Source organism: Acanthopagrus latus, chromosome 11 (genome assembly GCF_904848185.1).
Source record: "Acanthopagrus latus isolate v.2019 chromosome 11, fAcaLat1.1, whole genome shotgun sequence".
In the NCBI taxonomy this organism is placed as follows: Eukaryota; Metazoa; Chordata; class Actinopteri; order Spariformes; family Sparidae; genus Acanthopagrus; species Acanthopagrus latus.
This window is the reverse complement of record NC_051049.1, coordinates 20,126,478-20,150,125: the sequence shown is the minus strand read 5'-3', so window position 1 is coordinate 20,150,125 and position 23,648 is coordinate 20,126,478. Positions and strand designations below refer to the sequence as shown.

General features: G+C 41.4%; 1 protein-coding gene across 2 annotated transcripts in view; it reads right to left on the bottom strand.

Annotated features, from left to right (window-relative positions):
• The window catches only part of arid3a (AT rich interactive domain 3A (BRIGHT-like)), a 48,981-nt gene that overhangs the window by 12,263 nt on the left and 13,070 nt on the right, over positions 1–23,648 (bottom strand). For both annotated transcript variants that reach the window (XM_037114594.1, XM_037114596.1), the window contains exons 2-4: positions 19,612–20,384; positions 19,244–19,526; positions 528–600 (exon numbers count right to left, since the gene is read on the bottom strand). In XM_037114594.1, the coding sequence (XP_036970489.1) occupies positions 528–600; positions 19,244–19,526; positions 19,612–19,952 (697 nt within the window). In that variant the 5' untranslated portion in view covers positions 19,953–20,384. The remainder of the gene's footprint in view (positions 1–527; positions 601–19,243; positions 19,527–19,611; positions 20,385–23,648) is intronic.

The following is a 23,648-nucleotide window of genomic DNA, read 5'->3' as shown; positions in this document are numbered from 1 at the left end:
ATCATTGCACCATTCACAATTTCCCAAAACGTGAGTGGTCTGGATGAGGATAAACTGGATTTTTAAATTTTTTTGTCTTAGTTTGCTCTTTCCATGTAATATGTGTCATCTGTGGGAAGACCCTGAATGATGGCTGGGTAAGTGTTTGTGAGAGAGTGTGCGTGTGTGTGTGTTTGTAGCGCTGTGAGGCAGTTGTGTGGATACAAGCAGCAGGATGGGAAGGTAAACCAATCCACTCCTAGGCATTGATACGATGTGTGCCTTCTAGTTATAGCCTGGGAATGACGAGGGGCTGCGCAGCCATAAAGCAATCATCTCCGAATGAATAAGGACCCCACCCATGCAAGTGAAAGATGAGTAGCGGGTGCTGTGTCGTATATCAGAGAGAGACGGGGAGAGGGAGGGAGATCCGCTCTATGTATCTAACTATTCTGTGACGCTGGCTCAGAGATATAACATGTCAGGATAAGAAAGGATGTAGGTTTTACTTTAATGAGTGAGAGCAACACAAACACGCGGTTACATACCTCTTTTTTGCATGAAGCTGAAGAGGTCGTCCAAAAACTCTTTTCTCTTTGGGTCTCGATCCAGTTCATACAGCTGTGGACAGGAAGAGGAGAGAGAAGGATGAAGCAACAACTCATGATTTTATATCTGACAACAGCCAATAAATTCCATAGAAAACATACAAAAATACTGGGGTGAACAACGGATGGAAAATCTTCTCCATGCTTCCACTGTTACCATGACAACACATGCCATAATGTGCGGCAGGCAGGTGTTTACTAAGCAAACATATAAAACAAAATCTGGACCTTTATCCCTAAAGAATCTGTCATGAGATACCAATAAATGACCAGAAGACGAGACGACAGAGAGAGAAAGTTAAAGAATTGCCGTGGACCAGGTCTGACTTGATGAGAACCTGATGTGGGTCTGGCTGCTGGCGGGGCCCCGGGCTCTGGAAAGTTCGGTGAAAGTTAGCTGTAAAGATGGGGCGCCCGCTCAGGGGGAGTACAGTGAGGCCATTGAGCCTGTGGTTGTTTTTCCAGGCTGGTTTGCCAGAGTGATAGTGACATATCTTGTTGTTATGGGTCATGCAACCTTGATGCTAACTTGGACTCTCTCGTAGGTGAGTGAGCAGAGATGCAGCATCTGTATGTAACACATGGACACTTCAGCACTATTATACAACCCCCCGATTCTCAAAAAAGATCCAATCATTTGAAAATGAACTGTGTTTCCCAATAAGGGTTTTATTAAGTGTTCCTGAGTCAATGTAGTAATATCCCTTATATAATCATGTGTTTCACATACTGGTGAACCTCGCCCTGTCCTTCATACTTGCCCTCCCGATTTACCTGGCAGACTCCTGTTTTACATCCCCCTCTCTCAGTTTTCTACCGGGGTCATATTTCTCCAGATTTACGACAGGCTATCTCACATATTCCCCATTATGTTACCTTTTAAGACCTTTTAATTCCTTATGAACCTGCGGACAGAGCCCTGAGGCTCCTGAATGACCTGTTTAAAGTAAGACCTTGTTTTTTTTTGGTATCATGTTTCATTCTATTTTTGGAAAGCACTAAAACATGAATAAAAGAGAAGTGATATTTTTTTCTGAATTGTTATCTGAGAATTAAACGTAGAATCAAAACTTAACAAAAAATGCCACTGAAGTCACCATAAAGCAGGAAACAAAGTCTCTGAAAGACGCCTCCCTGGAAGACGCCCAGAACTCTACTTTGGTTTTAGAATCCTTCCTATTTTTGGAGGTCTCAAGGTTTGCAAGTACGACTTCCTTGTTCGTGAACGAACATTTCAAGGATGCTCTTTTCATTCACGATCACGATCCTATCACTCATTACCAATGAGCTCGTTCCAAGCAGGTGTTTTTGCAGCATTCCACAAATTTCCCAGCATTTTGTTGCACCTGATCCAACTTGTTTGACACGTGCTGAAGGTATCGAATTCACATTAAGCAAATATTTACTGTTTTGATTTGAGTCCATGTCAAAAAGGATTCACAATCATGTTTGATTTTATTTTTGCTTCATACAGTGTCCCAACTTTATTTAGAATCATGTCTGTATCTACCAGTCTAGACAGCGCATAAGAGTCTTGGCGGCTTCACATCACACAGTGAGGTCACAGAGTTTCATAATGTGTTATTGAAAATGACAGGTTATGAAACACAGTGTACAATCAAACAAAGGCTACACAGACATGACAGCCCACAGCTAGCGGGCCTAACCACAACTAAACCCGAGGCAAAAACAGAAAACTTATCAGAAGCTGTTTTGATTAATGCAAAACAGTCTGGTCCTCGGCTCTCAACCGGGAGAATGTGCTGCTCCTTTTTGCCTTGTGAAAAGAAATTCAGCATCTTTGGGTTCTGGACTGTTGGTCGGACAAAATAAGAAACCTACAGACTGATAGAGAGTCTTATGTACAAATGTTAAACACCGCAGAGCTGTAGATATATGCCACTCATCACACAAAAAACTAAATTTGACAAGTAGAGCTGCAACAAATTGAAAGTTTAGTTGTCAACTCTTCAATTAATCTATCAAATTAAACTGTTTAGATAATGGAGCATTTAACTTAAGTATATTTCAAAGAATTCCAGTTTCTTAAATGTGAATATATATATATTTTTTTAACTCCTCTAGTTCTCTGTCATTTCAAAGAAAAACAACTAATTGTTTAATTCAGAGAATAATAGAAAGATTCACAAACGATTAATCATCTTTACGCCCCCTCCAAAATATTCAATCGTTTAAAAACAGAAAAACAACAAATACTCACACTGGAGTATCTGGAACCAGAGAGTATTGGACATTTTTTTGTGTAAAAAGGACTGAAACCAATAATCAAATATCAGAGGAGCTGCCAATCAATTGTCTGTCAGTCACCTAATTGATTGATTGGCTGCTTGTTTCAGCTATATTCTGTCACATGCAATGCATCACTGATAAAATCACAATTAAACAAGTGTGTGTGCATGCTTGTCTGACATTTCACCCAAATTTGCATACTGGATTTAATTCTGACTTCTTGCTTCAAAGCCAACACATCAATAATTGAAGGGGATTGAAGTCTGCTGTCAGTTACGGAAAGATTTCTATGTCCGCTTTACGCACTTGACTGGAGAAAATGAAAATGAAAGGCTCGTCCAGCTGAAATCTGGTATAATGGTGACAGCAGTGGCCTCTAACCACTAACAGACTGTCCCTCATTGTGGCATTCAGCCCTCATTAGAGACAGCGAACTACCATCAGATCTTGTTATGTAGTGGGTCGGGGGAACAGAGGGGTGGGGTCTGAGAGGTGGATTGGGCGGCAGGGAATGCCAGCTAATGTACAGGCCTGCTGGAGGCAAGGGGGGAGTTTTAATTACAGGATGCATGCATTTCGTGAAGTGCCGCACCATAAATCTTGGAAATTAACCCCCTATCTCCCATCCCCCATGTTGCTTTTCTTTGCTCGCTCGCTCTCTCTCTCTCTCTCTCTCTCTCTCTCTCTCTCTCTCTCTTTCTCTATGTCCTGATCACACAAACAAATATTTCCCTAGTGGCGCGGTGGGAGTGCTGTCGCATGGAAACATTGGGGATCTGATGCGGGTCCCTCCGGTGCTCCAGATGTGGTCAGATCGCTGCTCACCGGAGCGCACAAACACATTTTGAAGGCGACTATTATGGCGTTGAGAACAAGGAAAAGACATAAATCTTGATCTAACAAACTTTTTTTTCTTGAATGACACCACCAACACTGAACAAACTATTAAAACTGAATTGTTCACATCATTGTTCATTAACAGCTGCTCAAAGACGTGCTGATACGTTTCGCTGTTTCCCTGTCAACTGAAGGAGCCAAAAGTCTACAGTGAAGTGTGAACTGTGTTAACATGCTCACAGTATCCCTCTTACTGGTGCATATCCAGTTTCAAGTCTCATTCAGTATTCGTTGTTAACACGGACACGGTATCCTGCTTGTATCCACGAATATGTGACTATAATCTAAATTCTTGCAGCTGTTACCTTTTCTTTCAGTCTCCCGCCTTGTTTCTAGCATCAAACTGTTCTACTGAAGGATCACATCAAAAGACTGGGTTAAATGACAGTTTGTAGGATAGAACATGTTTGTATTAATCCAATTAATGCCTACTTAAACACTGCCTTTTAAAAATGATCTTCTAGCTACTTTAACCTGAATAAGCGAACACTCAAGAGTAGCATCAGTGAACAGAGATGGTCACAACTTCAGTCTGATTTGCAGACACATCCCTCCACACATCAGACTGCTACATGCTACATGCTGAGCCATCGGAATCTGTTCACATGTAAAACTGTAAAAAGGACATCTTAAAGGAAATCTGCTAATATGTAAACCATGTTAACACCTCGACAGAAGGGTGGGCGTCGAATTCACTGCTGAAAATAAACCGATGCTATTAAATGCTTAGGAGGCTCTGCTCTGCAGCCAGTAATGAAAATGTAGACTGAGCAGTTCTAGATGGAACCGATAAAATATTTGTGTGTAACTTAGAACACTGTTATGCTGCTGTCTTGGCCAGGACCCCCTTGTTAAATAAATTCTGAATTGCAATGGGAATACTAAAGGTAAAAAAATAAAGAAAGGTAAAATAAAAAAATAAAGATAAAACAACATAGATGTAAGGAAAGGCTTTCATAAAAAATATACACTGAAAGAAAGAAAATGTCGAACATTATCATCTGATGGCTGCAAATATTCACATCACTCTTCATAAAACACATGTCAACCTGTGGCTCCGACACTCGCTGCTAATGGACTTGCTGCATTATAAAGGGCAATAGTTGTTGGAAGCTTCAGGCCTGACAAACTGCTGCATTCAGGATCCTGTCCAACCAGCAAGACCACTACCATTACCACTCCGCCCCCACCCCCACTCCCCATTATATCCCTTATCTCTCTCTCTCTACCTCTTTTTTCCCATTGTCTTTTTTAGATCTGTTGATCTCTCTTCTTTTATATACCCGTGCGTCTCTTGCTCTGTCACAGCTCCTTGCAGATTATATAACCCTTATATATGTACACACACACACACACACACACACACACGCATGTACAGACTTTATCAGGCGCAGGTGGGTGTGGTTACTATAGGCTTACATAGGTTGTCATGTCTATAGTATGTGCGCTGGGTCAGGGGCCACTCCTGGATTAAAGGTTTGCTATTCAGATAATTGACAAGAAACTAGAAAAACAACTAGAAACTGGGCCAACTGGTAATGCTGGGAGCCAGTTTACACCCCGCAACAGAAACGTCCATTGGAACGGCAAAGCTGACAAGAAGACTGCAAATTTCTTGACATTTAAATAGGCTGCAGAGTTTAAAAAACTTTACTAGACAAAACATTTTCCGCAATTTCAAACAAATAACGAAAACAATACGCTGATCTCTTGTAGAAGCGTAGCGCGAATAAGCGTTAAAGACAGATTTGTGGTGACAAATGGTGACAGTGGAAAGTCAACCAAATGCTGTCTGCTGAAGTGCTAAGACATCAGACTTCACAGCCACATCTGAACAAGTATTTATTGTTTGACTGTTGTCTGACAGTTTCCCACCCTGACTGTGTATGTAGGTCAGCGACAGCCTGTCTGCAGATAAATTATAAACAGGCCTTAGACACAGAAAAGAAGTGGTTTTATACTGCAAATATAATCAGTAACCAAAGAGCAGCCTGTTGCTGCAACTTTGCAGCCATCAAAGTGGTGGTGGTGGAGGTAGGTAATACTGTAAGGAGGGGGGTTGTATACGTGCATGTGATGGGGGAGGGGCTCACTTCACCGTTAATGCAAATGGCAGTTAGCAAGCCAACAGCACACAAGTGTCACATAGCACATAATGGAGGCTTTGCAACTGAAAACCAAAACTGAGAGGAGGCCGGGGTATCGTCTACATACTCCCTTACACCTGTCAATCACCTCGATCACTTCGAGGTGAGGCCGACAAACACGCCACCATGTACACACAAACACACAAGCTCAAATTTGAATTATGCAAGTTGCAGCAAGAATAAACATTTACATTTACATTTACATTTAGGGCATTTAGCTTTTGTCCAAAGCAACTTACAGTAAGTCACAAGAATAAAAATAAAAGATAAAGTAAAAAACAAAAAAAAATAAACGAACTTATGTCTGTATTAAGGCTATTTATTGTTCGTTTTTAATGCTGTATTTACCTCAGTTTATTTAATGCATGGAATGGACAAAACTTCATGGCTGTGAGTCCTTGGCTGTAATTTTAACACTTTTTTAGACGGTCTGTTACAGAAACAGAGTGATAACAATGAGTAATTTCACCCTCGGTTTGCATAATATGTGTTTTATTCAACAGAAGTCTTCCTTGTGCCTCTTTTGAATTGTTAATCAAGGACTAACAAGGTTTACACTGAGACTCAATCCTCTTTAACCTAATGTTGGAGGACAAGTTTCACAACTTCATATAAATCTAAGTCCTTGAGTTGTTTCTTCTCATGACAGAGATTAGTATGAACTTGTTTTTTCCACACCGCCCTGCCTGACTTGAATGGAAAAATGGCCGTCTCAGTAATGCAAGGTTGCTGTGCGTCACACTTTTTAGCATGGCAAATTAACTGCAGCGAAAAAGAGACAATGGGGAGTGGTGAATCCACAGAGCTGATAAAGAGAAATGAAAAGTCTCTCAAATGTACAGACAGACACACACAAACACACACACACACACACACACACACACACACACACACACGTAAACATGACAGTGGGGGAAGGGAATGTATGGCGAGCGGGGTGAGGGGTCGGGGGGGTCTTGATACGGCTCACGAACACATGATCAGCCATATTCAAACACTGCATTGTTCCAGACCAAAGCTCTTTTATGGGTGCCATTAATGTACTGAAGCAAAACACAACCTGCAGCACAACATCACATCAGCTTTCACACAAAGAAAATAGGCTGTTTTGTCATGACATGAACAGTGTTTAATCCCACAATGCAATGCTTCAGCTTTGTTTGTTGAGATGACTGATAAATAAGTTACAGCTATGTAACAAAATGTCTGCGGTGACGTAAAATGATTTCATGATTCAAACCCTAATTCACTGCTTGTAAGTCATGTGATTAGTCAGAACACATGATGTTGTTGTTTACTCTTCCCCTGTAATATGTGTTTACTTAAAGAGGAAGGCGGTGGTTAGTTTATGCTAGCAGATGCAGTTTCTAAGCGTTAGCTGCAGTTGCCTAGCAGAGCGGAGAGAGGCACTGAGACGAGGTACTTGACAAGCTGTGTAAAGCTACATTATTTCAACTTTCGCTGAAAATCCGACCCGAGACCACTGAAAAGAAATCCGCAGTCCAGCAGCATTTAACAACATAAACAAATTGTCCACAGGCTTGTATAAGGGACCCAGAGACACAGGGATGGTCTCATTCTTCACGTCACGTTACAGTTCACTCACATATAGCCACAAAACAAAATCATTCATTCAATATATACACATGATATGCCACACCTGTATATGTGTATGTATATATATATATATATATATATAGTAGAAGTAGTTCATTAGCTTTAGCTTCATTAAAAACACAGAGGGGATTTCTCTGAGTGGGTTCAGACCATAATTCTATTTTATTGCACTGAAGTCTATAGTCAGACTGTTGCAGCTGTTATCTGATTACCTTCATCACAGTAGGCTCGTGAACAGAACTGGCACGGCTGTTAATGCAGCTGAGATTCTGTTGAGTCTCTTACTATATTAGGCACAAAACACTGCAGTCAAATGTCTTTTGTTTTCATCACAAGCTGCAGGTCAAAGTCAAGTGACACAGTAACACACAACAGGGTGTACTGGGGTAAAGAAGACAAGCTCAAGACAACCAACTCACAATTGTTAAGGCCAACAAAGGCGGAGATCTGAAACCGCTTGAGACAAATCAAGACGATTTGTACAGCATGTAACGTTTAAGAACAGATGTATAATATGTCTTCACATCCTTATCGAGAAAGACTGAGTCATCCTGTAACTTTATCCAGACTGTGAGTCACCACCTATCAAAATGACGCTCCCACTGATTTCTTAATCTGTCTGTTCTGCTTCACCACAAAATCAAAAAGAATCAGATTCTTGACGTGACGAGTCATGCTCTTGTTTTTCTCTCTTCTATTGTTGCTCAGGTTTGTGTTCTGCTGTCGTTTGCACGACACTTTTCACCTGTCCCGTCTCCATCCTTTGAAGACTTTTTTCCTCTTTGTCTTTTCTGTCATGTCACCCAGCTTGTTGCTAGATAATAATCAGAGTAAAGGATGAGGAATACAAACTCAAAGAAACCATTAGAGAGGTAATCAAAGAGAAAGGTAATAGCATCATTCTACAGGGAGAAATCTGTTGTTGAACATACAGAAAGAAAGACATCTAGACCTACCGTAATAGAAAAAAGATAAGGATGTGATTTAACCACATACTGCAAACATACACACTCTTCTGATCACATCACTTTTTCTAGAGGCTGTCAAGAGATCCAACCAGTAAAGGAACAAAAATGTATGAAACTGAAACAGAAGAGGACACATGGCTAAAACTGAAAAGGTAAAACAAAAACCTTCAATCACAAAATATAACTCCTGGAACATGTTGACCATGGCCAACTGCTCAGATGTAACAGTAGCTGTGTTTTTCGAGTAACTGTCAAGCAAATTTGAAGTGAACATCCCACAACAATTAAATTAAGACGCGATACCATCAACTGGTGTGGGGCGAATGAAAAGAAAAGGAAGGAAAACAACAACAACAACCAGAAGTAAGAGAGGAAGACAAATAAGAAGATGGAGATAAAAAAGACGGCAAGGGAGAAGAAGACAAAAGAGAGGAAGAACGAGAAGAAGTTATTTTTTTTTACATATACAAGGCTAAGAAAAAAACCCACTTCGAAGTGCTAAATACATTTTTCTTTATGTCTGCCTCAAATACAGCGGATAATCAGCCGTCACTCTTTACTTTGTCAGTACCAAATTAAATTGCTTCCTTGTGCTTCTTTCGTTTAATTGGAAAATAACTTTATCCAGTCAGATGACAGAGCTGACAGCAGCTTGACAGAAACTGCACTGACATGTCTCTGTAAACTGACATCTATAATGAATCCATCTTTGTCTCCTCAGCTCCTCGCCCTGCCCCTCACCATCCCCCACATGCACACAATTAACAGCAACAATAGAGCTGTCCGATTGCAGATGAATCGGACAGTGTTTTATTGACAGGCGGGATCAAGCACATCATAATCCTAACTGACCAGCTGACCTCGTAAAATTCAACTCAATCGACCAAGGATGAGGAGCCAGCAGCCACAGTGGCTGCCTGTATCTGATGTCATTTTATCTGCTTCAGCCACATTTACATTCAAAACACAGTAAGGCGATAACAAGGTTAGAAAAAGGCTGAGAAGACACAGGCAGCTGCAACATAGACCTGATCTTAGTTTTCAGAAGTGTTTTCATGGCTTCAACAGCAAACCAAAGATCTGTAAAATTAACTCTAGCCTGATGTTTCTCCCACTTAGACCGAAAACATGAAATCCTATAAATAAGTTCTGCTATAAATGGCTAACGTGCAAGACACTATGATTTTGCTCATGCTGGATTACACCTCTGGAAATTCAATGATGTGCAAGAAAGCCAATGATCTCTGAGGACAGGGTGTTTTTACGGTGTGCGAAGCTCTCCATGAGGCCTCAGTCTGCGAGGCTTTGCCAAAGAATTTTTATGCTCAGCTTCTGACGGATATAATTGGATATACAATATCCCCTGCCGACATGAGAAAAAGGTGAAAACCAGTTGATGAAGACAGGACACAAAACCAGAATGAGCACTATCCCACGCTCCGCATGCACTCCATTCCTGCCTGCTGCCGTCAGCTGCCATGGCTTGTACATTTGGATAAGAATCAGAAATAGCAGCAAGCTTTCCCAAGGCCCTGGAGAGTCTGATGTATGTAGCTGTGAGCAATCTGTTCTAACCGCAGCGCTAATGAGTAGTATCACGATGATGGATGCCCAAACTGCGGAGGGCAAAGCACCTCAAACTGAAGGAGGGGAAGTGGGTGTAACAGCAATTAAAGATCATAAACCGACATGTTGAAAGAGAGCAGCTAAATAACGGATACTTCTCTCAGTATCAGTTATTCTGTATTTCTGAGACGTACTTCTGTAATCTCGACTTCGCCTAAGAATGTCAAAAAAGTCTGACCTAGATAATAATCTAATGAGTGTTTGTGTGAACACTGAAGGTATTTATGCAGCGCCAGTGCAGATGCCGTGATAATGTCCGCGTCTGAAGGCAGAAAGATGGAGGTCGAGATAGAAGGGTAGCTGAGGGTTCAGGGGAAGGTCTGTCACAGTGCTTGTATACAGACAAGACAAAGACATCAAGAGATATTTCATCTGGCCCGGGGAGTCCAACAAGGTACATTGTGAACTGTGCTGCTCCTCAACATGGAGCACCTTGCTGTGCTACAGGGAAAACACACGGTTGGAGTGATTGCACCGTCAATCAGTGTCATGGATCAGCAGGGCAATGAGAGTAATGGCTGAACAATGATGGCCTTAACAAAATATCTGGCACATGGCCCCATGCAGGGCAGATATATGTCCATGTGGCTCATCAGAGACTGAGATGCTGTTGCCCCATGGCTTGATCAATATGTTGATGGGTTGCAGTTTGACCTCGAGTGACCCCTGGGTTCATCCTGCATGGAGCAACAGTCTTTAAATTCTGAATTGGTACTCTTGGCAGCACAAATCAAACCCCAACAAAGCTAAACAAACGGTTAAGTTTACACCCTTTCCCAGCTGAATGCATTGTGGGTATTCTTCTGGCCTAATAAATATACTGAATGCACTGAATCTGCTGTGGGTTTCCACTGTGAACAGTATTTACTGGCTGGCTTCAGGGAAAACCCCTTTTGCTTCCTGGTGTTGGAAAACAACAAAGACTGTTGAGAAGCAGCATATAAACAGCTTTAAGTATAGATCAGTGTGCTAGGTACCTTAACAGATGGCTAACGAAAAGTCTGGATGGCAAGGAACGGTTCTTTCTGTTCTATCCACATGTTTTGACAATGAAAACACAAAAATAATGTGACAAAGTGTAACAAACTGAACTGAAAATAAAACCGAACTGCTGGATGGAAATGAGACCATACAGTATCAAAAACACTGCTCCACAGCAAAAATATTGTTTAAAAGCACCAGTTACCTTTAAATCAGCTGAAATATATCAGCTTTAAAAGCACAATCAGCAATTTGCCAAATTCAGTCAAAACTTAAAGGTAACAAAAGATAATGAGCAAAACTGTCTTGACACATTTTGGCATAATATCTACACCACTTACTTGGTTCTATGTCTACTGCAGATAACTGATCTTTTCCACAGTGAACATTTTGTTGTAGAAGGCAAAACACATGTAATAACAAGATGGCTTCATTCCATTCAAGCATACCAGTACGTATGCACATAGCAGATGTCATCCAGTCATTATAACTTTTATTAGTTACACCTCAGTCAAAATATCTTCAGTGGAAAGACTGGTGAGAAATTTGAGTTAAAAACCCTGATTGAATCTTCTGTCTGAACAGAGCTCGACAACTCAGACCTCCTGCCGTGCCCACACAACTAAAAGAGGTCCGCTATTATTGTACTGACAAGACAAAGCAGCCAGAGTGTTGTCACAAGGGTCAAATGTGCCTCGGTGATTATGGATCATAGCACTCGTGGGGGGCTTTCATGATACAATGTCAGCAAAGTGTGCCCTTCTCTGCATATTGTTTAAGCTGCTGACTGACAGGATCCAGACCTTGAAAATGTGCATCTAAGTGTCTCTAGTTGTGTTTGACCTATTTCTTAATCGATTCTTACAAGAATTAATGCTTTCGACAAGGCCACCTTTTCAAAAGCATATGAAGGTGAAAGCACGCACTGCTTTTGTTCGAATGAATGCCTTCTACTGGGTTGTTGAATGAAAAGATGTCACTTGGTGCTTGATTTGTTGACAGCTCAAACCTTTCAGGGCAGATCTATTTTTGTGCGGATTGGTGGGACAAAAAGGGGAAAGGAGGAGATGAACAAGCGCACATATTTCCTTTAGAGAGGAAGAGCAAAAAAATACACAAATAAGACTCACACACACAACAGCGGAAAAGACAATGAGGGATATTGTGCAACTCTCCTTGGATCAAAATAATCATTTCCTCATTCTATATGAAGGCCTCCACGCACTGAAGTCAGGAGGAAGCTTGAGGCAGTAACCGCACTTGCAATCAAGAAACGTGCCAAAATTCAATCAATACTGTGCAACATAACACAACAGCCAAAGAAAAAGAACAGGGCGAAAGAGCTAGCCTCAGCCTTTACGCAATCTTTGTTTACATTCCTGCTGCAACCCCCCTCTCCTCCTCTGCATTGAACCCCTGCCAATTTCCAGAATCCACATGGCTGTACAGTTTCTGACATCAGCTCCACACTGCAGGCTAGGCGTTGGACATGATTCTAATGCTCTGCAGCGCTTCACAGTTAAAATGAGCATGTACTACACACACTACTTGGCAGTGGTTCAAGACTCGGCGCTGACTGAATGACTTTTTTCTGTTCCCTCAGTCACACCGACCCTTTCCCCTCCTGCTTTTCCTCCTCCACTCTACAGGAAGACTTTCAGAGGTCTTCCCATGCTGCATCTGTCTTTTGTTTTCATGACACGAACAAAGCCCATTAACCTCTCGTTTGCTTTTTGTCACACACAGATCGCTGCACAGATTGAAGAACATTGTTAATCAAATAAAAATTCCCCCTCTGCTCATTAATTCCAACCCCTGCAGACTCAAGTTGAGGAAACTGGTTCCAGCTTATGTGCTTAACATAAGTTCAAATGGTTTGTTACACTGGTGTTAATGTACTCTTAAATAATGAGTTAAACCCGAGCAAACAGATCAGAAGAAAATGTCAAAAGTCATAGTTTGGTCAATCTTAAAAATTTGTTGACATTAGTTATTCATTAATAGCAAAAAGACCCGAGGATTTGAGGAAGCAAGAAGGACAACAAGCTAACTATTGCATGATTTTTGTCAACCTATGAACACTTTCGATTCTAAACTTCAAGGCAGCTCTTGGCAGATGTTTGCCCTGCTTTTTAACTAAACAAATCTACAGCTGTGAAAATGCACAACTTCATATGAAATACAAAAACAACACAGTCTGGCCTATTCACACAACCCTGAAGCAGATCAAAAGGCCTGGACGAAACTACAGAGGAATATAAACCCAGCGAGCACTTATCAGACAGCTGTATCAGCAGAAACCTGACGGGCAATCCCAATAAGTGTCGCTCCCAATTGGCTCTTATTCGAGCTACACTTCCTGTAGCCACTAACATCCCCCTCCCCCCGCTCCCAATGAATGTATGTGTGTGCGTGAGCAATTTAATGTTTAATGCCAACTCCCCTCCATTCGCCCTGATCATGGTGAGTGCCATGAATTTTTAAAGACGTCCCTACTTTACTGTCCATCTGGGCTCCATCTGCCCAGCTGCTGGTGTTTAAAGCAGACAGAGACACAGGAGAGGAGACTTCAAAGGCTCCTCATGGCCTCTGGATGCTTTCTGGCCTGAGGAGGATATTGGTTGAAAAAGGGGGCAGTGGAGTGAGGCAGTTATATTAATGTATACCACAGCATTAAAAGGACAACATTAATAATGAAACCAGATTTTAAATGAAAACTTTTCATTCACAAATAATTTGTTGATGAAAGAGCTGCTTAAGCCAAAGAGCTGTTGTGTTTCTGGAGAACATAGCATAAAATCACTTTCGTTATTCTTTCATGATGTTTGGAGTCAAACAGCCAGCCAACAAGTTAATCCATACAGCTATTAGCCAAACATTAGCAGGAAAACTTAAATATGGAAGGTTAGGCTAACTAGTAAACATAGTTGAACATTGAAGGTGCCAATGCTGTATCCCAAATTAGATCCATGTAGCATATGTTGCTAACGTAGCTAAGGCAACATAGTGAGACTTTTAGTTCATATCAGGTTAAAGACAATAATCATGTAACTAACGTAGCTAAGTAAAGTAAAATGGTGTCATTTTCAGTTCTTATCAAGATGACGACAATACTAATGTAGCTAACATAGCATATGTAGCTAACGTAGCTAAGGCAAAATAGTTAGAGTTATAGGCCATAAAAAGATGAAGACAATACTTATGTAGTTAACATAGCATATGTAGCTGACAGAGCTGTAGTAAAATGGTGTATTTTTTAGTTCTTAAAAAGATGAAGGCAACACTAATGTAGCTAATGTAGCATAGGTAGCTGACGGAGCTAAAGTAAATGGTGTGATTCTTGGTTCTTATCAAAATGAAGACTTGCAATACTAATTGCAACGCTTCTTAATACTACTGTATTACATGTGTGTGTGTATATATAAAGTCTGTTGAGAAATCTGTAGCCTGCTATTAATTTAAATGTAGTACAGTAGCAACATTCATGTCTAGCTACATTCTATTTCACAAGTGACTCCAAATTTTGACTTCTCTCATGAGTCATGTTATACATACTTTATAAGATATGTGCATAGCTCAACTGATGGAAGTTTAGAGTTTTTTTCAAGATGCCCATCGCTTTTCTTCTGCTCAAATACAATGGGCGTACATGAGTTTTGTTTGAGGGGCTCAAAGTCTTAAATAATACATCTCAAAACTCACATCAACAAACCAAAAACAATGTCCCCATTACTCTGCATAATCTACAGACCTCACTGTAACCTTCAACTGAATAAACCGTCACGATAAAAACTTTCCCACAAACAGTATCTGGGTGTCTAGATATCACAGAGGGTGACAAAATGTACTTTTCTCTTCTTCTCAAACGTTTGCAGCATCTGACTGGTGGTTGATTGGAACAGATGCACACAAGGCAACTGGCTGTCGGACAGCACCAACTCTAAAAGGACCGTTGACGTTAACCGGATGTAAAAATGCACAGAGCAAGGCAAAGAGTGATATTGATATGGACATTCAAGGGGGCAGATGTATGGGGGAGTGTTGCATTGGTATCACTGAAATAACTCAGTTGAAATGGCACCCCAGCAGCAAAGCAAATCAGTTTCAATTACAAACTAATCAAACCATGCTGGCATAATTTGATATCTGTAAAAATCCTTGTTCTTTATTTAATTCAGCCACACTCTGCTGCCACAGATAGATATGATGCCGCTGGCAAAGAGCCTTGAATACGTTTGATTAATTCACTTAAAAACCACAGCGTAATCAGACTTCCTTACAGACAGTGCCTCCTGGCTCGATTTAGTCTGACCTTTCAGCTGAAAGTGTGGAGAGAGGAAGGTGGCCGGTTGATCCACCAGGAATGCAGGTTGGCTGATATATCTGAGCAACATACAGCCTGAAGGCAAACATCACCTATAAGTGGGGTTTATGTGCACGTTATCTCACCTACATAGCACTTTGGACCTTAATCGTGTAAAAGGCTTGTGTTAAACTTTAATTAAAACTAATGCACTAGACTCGTTCTCCATGATCAACTTATTTTACTGGAGTCACCTCAAGGTTATGTATGGTGAACCCATAGGGGCATTACATGTAACATTGGCAAGACCAATAACACAACTTGAAAGAAAGAAAGTGAAGATAAAAAGAATAAGAAAGAAAAGAAAGAGAAAATATAAAGAAAAAGAAAGAGTGAAGATAGAAAGATAGTTCTCAGTTTGAAGAGCTCCAACTGCTGCAGACTGATAGAGGCACGCCAGGTTTCTGCTGAGGATCTGGGGTTCCTAGTGGCCACATTATCACCCTCCCTCAGGCACATTCCAACAGCCTCCACCCACCTGCCCAAAATAAACTGTACAGCCTTAACCCCTTCCTCTCCACCGAGGTCCCAACAAAACACTCAACACTGCACATGATTTAACTCAAGAGCTCATGGAAGTTTACAGGGAATCCACAATGTTCCACAATGCTGTTCAAAATGAAATTGCTCCATTTTTGTGCCAATGATTGTGTCTTCCTCAAAAACAAAACAGGTTTGACACTTGTTTTTAGTTCTTTGGGACCTTCAGGGAAAACGTAGACTTCCAGAGCTTAAAAACGGACCACTGGATGGAGGCTAATGATTTCATAGTTCAGCTCAACTGTAATCTGTAAAATGACTACACATTTGTTATATTTTGTTGTTATCTCAGATGTGTCCAACAATGTTAAAACCAGAGAAATATAATCCAATTAATGGTGCAGTTCATATGTTTACTTGTCACCAGCTACAACTTCCACGGAAACATCTGATGACACGTCAGAGAGTGTGGAGGGAAATCAGTGAACATGACTAAAACTAAAACGTGAATAAAACTGTAACACATTACCTCATCCATTAATGTTTCTGCCTGAGTCACAACACACAGATTTTAACAGTCGTTGTTCAGCTACAGTGAATATTTTGGCTTTAAAAGGGTGCAAATAAGATCATTTTAAACCAATGTATGATCTTAGAGACCTTGATTAACCATACAAGCTATATTATTGGTTGTTTCTCATGTTTTAAAACAAATCTACTTCGGCTGATTAGGAGAACGCTGCAACATGGTTTTGCTGTGAAGCTCCAGAAATGGCCCATGGACTACAAAACTTCCCCTGACTTTCCACCAGCATGACAGAGAGTAGATAATGAATGAGTTTTCTTTTCCGGGTGAACTTATCCTTAAATCTTTAGCATGACATTTGAAGGAACAGTTGCAGGAGGTCACTGAAGAAGCGTCAGTTCTGTGTTTTGCACATTGATGATGAGCATCATTTCTCCTGCCATCTTAAATCATAACCACCGAAGTCTGTTTTAGCTCATGAAAGCTTGACGGACACCGCACTGACCTTTATACGGCTCTGGTTACGGGTTTTTGTACGATCAGGTGACGGGGTTTTCGGTAAAGTTTTGCAGGCTTTATAGCGGCCTCATGCTGAAGTTTCTGATGATGTTTCAGGCAGCTCATGGTGGCAAATTTGCTTGCATGCAGCCCTGGTAAGTTATGACATTTTGCTTGGGGCTTACATGACTCACCGCTAACCACTATTACATTTATTACAATATAATTTCAACACTTTTCAGTTATTACCTATCTGATCGGGAAAGAAGAATGTGGAAGTTATGTACAGAAAATGCATCAAAAACTATTGTGTGAATTCAACTACCGTTTCTTTCTCACATGATGAGCAGAAACCACAAATGTTGGTTTCAGAAGAAAAAGAAGAAGCAGAAGAAAAACCCGCCAAGTATAAATTAGGCTGAAATCACTGAGTTCGATTTGCATGGGGTTAGAATTACCAGGGGACAGACTGTCTTCATCTTTGCAGGTCTGTCATTTTTGCTTTACACACTGCAGACACAGCACGTTCACAGAGGATTATAATCACAGGTCAAAGCTGCAATTATTACTAATCACCGTAATCATCCAAGGTCAGAATTAGTCCTGTGTGAATAATGTGCTAGACTGAAATCCTGGATTCACAGTATTATAAACTCTCAGCAGTCATGAGGTTTGAGAACGCATGTGTGACCGTTGCTGCTCTGTTCCCTATATGATGTAAAAATGCAGAAGGTTTTAAGCGACTGTGGTTTGCCGAGTTTGACGTTGTATAGGCGTGACATATGTTTGAATCAACAATGGAGTGGGTCACGCTATCTTAACAGTCAAGATACTGGCTGTCTCGATTATGTAACCGTCGGTGACTGACTGACATGTCATGATAAAAATGCACTGTGTGTCCTACCTGACGTATGAAATCCACAAACTGTTGAGAGTATCAATTCGCACAAAGCTTTAAAGAGGGAGGGGTGGACTATTTAGAGAAGCAGAGTATAGGTTTTAGAGGAGTTTTTATTCCATACGCTCTGTAATTACAAGAAATGGGTCTGAAATTACAGAATCTGTGGTTAGGTTTAAAAGTGAAGCACATGCAGTCTGGGTGAAGTTAATTTACCTCCAACATACTGAAGGTATTAATATAAATTTCTCAGAAAAAACAACATCTCCCAAACAAGTATTTCTCTTCTAAAAGACAAGCTGCTGCTGATACAGTCAACCATGTTTTATCTTTTTTAAATATTACCATAGGCCATGAGTGTGTTTGCATTTCAATAATGGATGTCATTATGATGTATACCCTTTAAGCCTTAGTTTTCATTTTTTTACACAAAGATCTAGTCTATTACATATTACTAAAGGTGTAGAAGTGCTGACTGTTTAAACCTATTAATTCCTGTTTTTCAAACTGTATCTTTTAAGATATACCTTTTAAGTGCTGACAGTCCTTTTAATGCATATTTTTATTTGTAGAAACATTATTTTCTTTTGTATTTTTATGCACTATTTCATCTTAGATTATTATGCAGCAAACATGGGAGAAAATGCAAAGAAATAATTTTTAAAACAACAAGTAATTCTGTTTTTATCCTCGGTTGTGAGCAGGGAGTGGATTACACCTCGTTCCAGTCTCTCGACAGCAGCCCTCCATCCAAATTTAGCTGTTGACAGACCTAAATCTCTTCACGTAAACAGCCAGCCTTATTCCACTGGGGCCTCCCTCATAATATTCAGCCCACTAGCATGTTTACAGTAAACGCCAGCATGGTAAAGCTGTTAAATGCACCCTTACCCACCCCCCTCTCTTCCTGCTGCCCTCAGCTTCTCTTCCTCAGCTCGCAGTCCTATTCAAGACAGGAAACTGGCTTTTTTTTCTGTCTTTTTTGTTTTACATTTAGGACACATTAGTTAGCAAATGTCAAATCTCAGTGGGCACTAAGCTGCTCCACAAGAATAAGTGATTGTTTAGACCCCAACCTTCAACAGATGTAGCTTACTAGAATGTCAGGTGGCAAAGACAAACTTTAAAGCCTCAGCTTAGGGTTTCTCAACATTTGGCCCGTGGCTGGTGTGAATTTCCCACCCTGGTCGGATTACTTTATGCGCAGCTGATGTGAAGGGTGTGACAGCCAGATGTGGCTCAGCGGTCAACAACTTACATTTAGATTTATGAGGATCCACAGCAGCTGACTTTAGGATACTTCAGCAATTTTGCTGATATATTTGAGGATCCTGACATGACTGAATCTCCAGTAGAAACATGTCATGGCTTCCACTTAGTTGATAAAATCACAAAGACATCCTACCTGTCTGAACTGCTCCTCATAGGTCCATTCTCCATGGTCCTGCCCACCCAGATGGCTGTGTGTGGCGTGGGGAGGCAGGATGGCCACACGGGGCTCCTGGTCGACACTGGGACGGGCCTTCAGCAGCTGGGAGTGGGGGTGGAGTTGACGGTGAGGCAGCAGGAGGATGCCCTTCCCGGGAGCCACTGCTTCATGGCCTGTTGGCAGACCCTCCTCCGCCAGGTCATCGTCAAAGTCTTCTTCCATTTCGCCTTCAAAGTCTTCCTCGTCCCATTTCCGTTTGCTACAAAGAACAACAAAATAGTATTTGAAAAAGATGACCACTGTCACAGATTTTTAGGAAACTTAGAAAGAAATGCTGTTCTTACATCTGCTCCTCCTCATCTGACCCCATCATGTCCTTGTAATGCTCCTCTCCCTCATCGTTGTCATCATCATCACCTTCGTCCTCGCCGCCGCTGCTACGCTCAGACATTGGGCTGTCTGACACCCTCTGCAGCCCTGCTGCCACCGCACGCATGGCTGCCAGTGCTGCCATCTGGGCCTGCTCCGCCTCAGGGGCCGGGCTCCCCATGGGCTCATCCCCTCCTCCTCCACCTGTGCGGATCTGAGTGTGTTGGGCAGCAGCTTGCTGCTGAAGCTGCTGCTCCATCAGCAGCTTGGCCCTCTGCTGCCTGTGCAGGTTCTCCATGACGGCCTGCAGCTTCATCTCCGGGGAAAGCGGCACAGCGTTCGGCTGCTTTCCTCCCCCTCCCTCCCCCACTGAAGGAGCACCAGTCGGGGGACGATGGTCGATCCTTCTGCCCAAGCAAAGCAATTGCCAACTGTGTCTGTGGTGAAGCTGCTAGCAGCTGGCTGGAGATTTAGAGGTTACGGTTATGTGCAAATGTGGGTCCTTGAGGAGAAGTGGAAGGAGGAGGAGGAGGAAGAGGAGGGGGGTCAGTCAGAGCTCTGAGACATACAGTCAGTGGTCAACTGCAGTTGTGGAGACAGAGGCCTCTCTCTGCTGTCTCAATGGTTTTTCCTGCAGTTGTGAGGAAACCAAACCTGGCAGCAGAGCTGAGTTGCACAGTGTTCAATGAGGCACGAGCAGTGGGTGTGAAGGCAGGAGTACTGGAGTCTGCTGACAGACTACAAAGACCTGAGAGAGAGAAAAAAAATAACGGTGTCAGACTGCTGCGTTCCATCTGTCCGTCTGTTGGAGAGTGAAAGCTTTTTGTTGTCACAAAGCTCCAAAACAGCTGAACAGCTTTCCTCATGGCATCAGATCTGAGATCTTCAATCCATCAGCCTTTTACTAAAGTGAACATCTTTAACACTCTACAGACTTCTGATCTGAGTCTAATTTTGTGTATGTTGAAATATGATCAATTTTCTTCTGATCGGCTGATCAACTTATCGATGCAGCTCTTCTTACCATAAAGAGTTCAAAAGATAAATAATCTTCATGGATGATGTTGCAAGAAAAGAAATCCTCCATATTATATCAAGTGACTAGAGTTTTGTGAAAGACAGCAGAAAATGACAGCAAAGTAGAAAGTTAAGAAAATGCCCTATTTCACGCACAAAAAAATTCCCAATTCAGTCATGAATATACAGTCACTGAGTTCATGTCTGTTGTGCAACGTGCAGGATCACTCACACAAACAGACTAGACAGGCTGCCCACACGGGACAAAATGTTTTAGCCTCAACAACAAGAGGAAGTGAAATCACAGGAAGAACCGTCACTTTCTTCACCTGGTTGGCTCGGAGCCAAGACGAGTTTCAGCACACCGGCAGAAATGAGACATGTCAGTCTTTACTGTCTCACTGTCTGCCCGTTATAAACAAACAGAATTAATATTCAGAGGTATGACTGGTGTGGTCTTCCCCTCTTTAAGTGTTTTACTGCAGGTTAGAGACACAGGGGGAGTTTTTGTACAACTTCTGTGGGCGATTAAGCTTCTCCTACATACCTGTTCCCAAAAGCGCTGAGGTGTGCACAGCCACACGCTTCAACATCATGGTATCTATCATGTCTGTTCCCCACTGTACACTGTTATGACACAAAAGGGATGCCACCTTTACCAGAGAACTAAACCAGAGTGAGAACAGCCTGTCCTACCCACTCTCTGTTTACTCAGAACTCATTCTAAATGTTGAGGAGGGTTCGGTGACGCTGCAGCTCAGATCAGCCAGGCAGAGATAAAGACCTGCACACACCAAGTCAGCAGCGTGAGGGGAAATAAATTTCATGTGCAGGTGCTGCTGGACAAGCTGTGGTGCGAGTCATGACGAGAGGCAGCAGTGACTGTATGCAACTACTCATTCAGCTACACTGACTAATACATGAACAGACCTCTGTAACCACCATCCGCCCTGCTCTCGTACTTTCTGAAACTTCAGGCTTTGCATTGTACTTAATACCGACTACTCTCTGAATGAAAGCATGAATGGTGTAACACTTATATTGTGTCACTATTACAACCACCCTTTACTGATATATTGGTTTTATGTAATGTTTGGATTCAGAAGACTCCATGGAAATAGTCCTTTCTACCTTTGTCACCCCTATAAAATGTCTTTCTCATATTTTACAGAAAGTCATCTAAACATTTTGTCTCTTGAACCGACAGCTGAAAGTTTCAGCTGATAATTGCCAGAATTTGGAAGTACCGAAGTACAGATACTTTGTTACTGCACTTGTCACAAGGACCAAATTCAACCAGTGAATATCACGCATGGCAGACGTAACTCAAAAACTTCCCTCAAATGAAACAAGGATTGACATACTATATTTGATCAGCAACTCCTCTGGGCACAATGAAGATACTAGCTGCAACTACATACATTCAGGAATGCTAACCTGTCTAAAATGTGGCCACCACAGTAATCCTTCCCCCACGGTATACCTCGTCATTACAACGAGGACCTAACCAGAGGGGATCATTTATCCTAGGGAGGGTTGTTTTTCTCTCCGGCGTTCAGCTCATGTGGCTTTGAGAAAATCATACCAGCATTTCATGGGTGTAGTGGCGTAATTAGGGTGGAGGCATGCTATGAACAAAACGGATGCATAAACACGATATATATGTTGAGTCCAAGGTCTCCCAAAAAGGCTGGGGAGTGATATTAAATTGTGCCTCTGTTCAAAGGAAAACTGACTGTTTTCCAGATCTTCTGTTTACGCCATCATGAATACACGATGAGAGGAGAGACAACACCTACAGTCATCCTGGTTATCACTGTTATGCTACGACTCAGCAATGGCACATGTTTCTCAATCGGACAGTGTGACAGAAAAACTTGCGTAGGCCTAAATCTGTGAGATCAGAATCAGCTTTTTTGGAGTAATATGTGCACGTACATCCAATGTGACGCTAGTTTTAAGTTGTTTCCTTTGTACTTACACAGAGAACAATTTACAGGAAGATAGAAACAGACATACAGCTACAACAGCCCAGTCACCACTATAAAACATTGGTAGTTACAGTTATCTTCCTGCAAACTATTGATAGATTCACATTCGTATGTGTCATACTTAGCATATTGACATGTGACATGTTTCTAACATTGCTTTAGTATCGGACGGTGTTGGGAGTTCAGTGAAAAGGCTGCCAATCCACTGACGGCAGTTCAAGGCTGCATTTGAGCATTTATAAGCGTGAAAACACTGGATATTTTTCAGGAGACTTCGCGACAATTTCTAGCAGCATTTGTGTCGAGACAAAACTGATATTTTTTAACAGGAAGTTGGGACATCTCCTGCTGTGTTTGTTATGACTAAAACAGGTATTTAAAGCAAAAACACGACTCTTTTTGTAAATCTAACCAAGTGTTTTGTGTGGCTAAACATAAATAATAATAACGTTTCAACGTGTCCCTGGTTAAAAACTAGGGCAACAAACAACAGTGTACAATGCCTATACATGTCTAATGTGTTTGAGCCATGTCTGAGTCAAGCATTTCAATAAGAGCAGCTCAAATTAACACAATATCAGTAATTTCCAAATGAGTAAGGAACAGTGTCGCAGCTGACACATCAGACATTTTACAGTTCCTCATTGAATAAAAATAACTAAATATTGATTTCTCAGCTGTATTTACATGACACTAGCTGTTTCCCATCTTAAACAATACATGCATTTTAAGGTTGTTTAAAAACAAAGAAGTAGCACTGCTATTATGACATGATTCCCAATTAGTGGAAATTATCATTTTTGTATAGGAATAAACATTTTCACGAAAAAGTAGTATTCAAGTACCAATTGTTTTTTTTGTTTTTTTTTTACATTTCAAGAAAAGGTTTATAGGCCAGGAGGCATCCCTGCAGCACCACAGTGCTTCATTATGAAGCTGCTCGGTCACAGACTTCACACTGATACTACTACTATTACGTATTCAATTTTGTTATGTTGCAATTT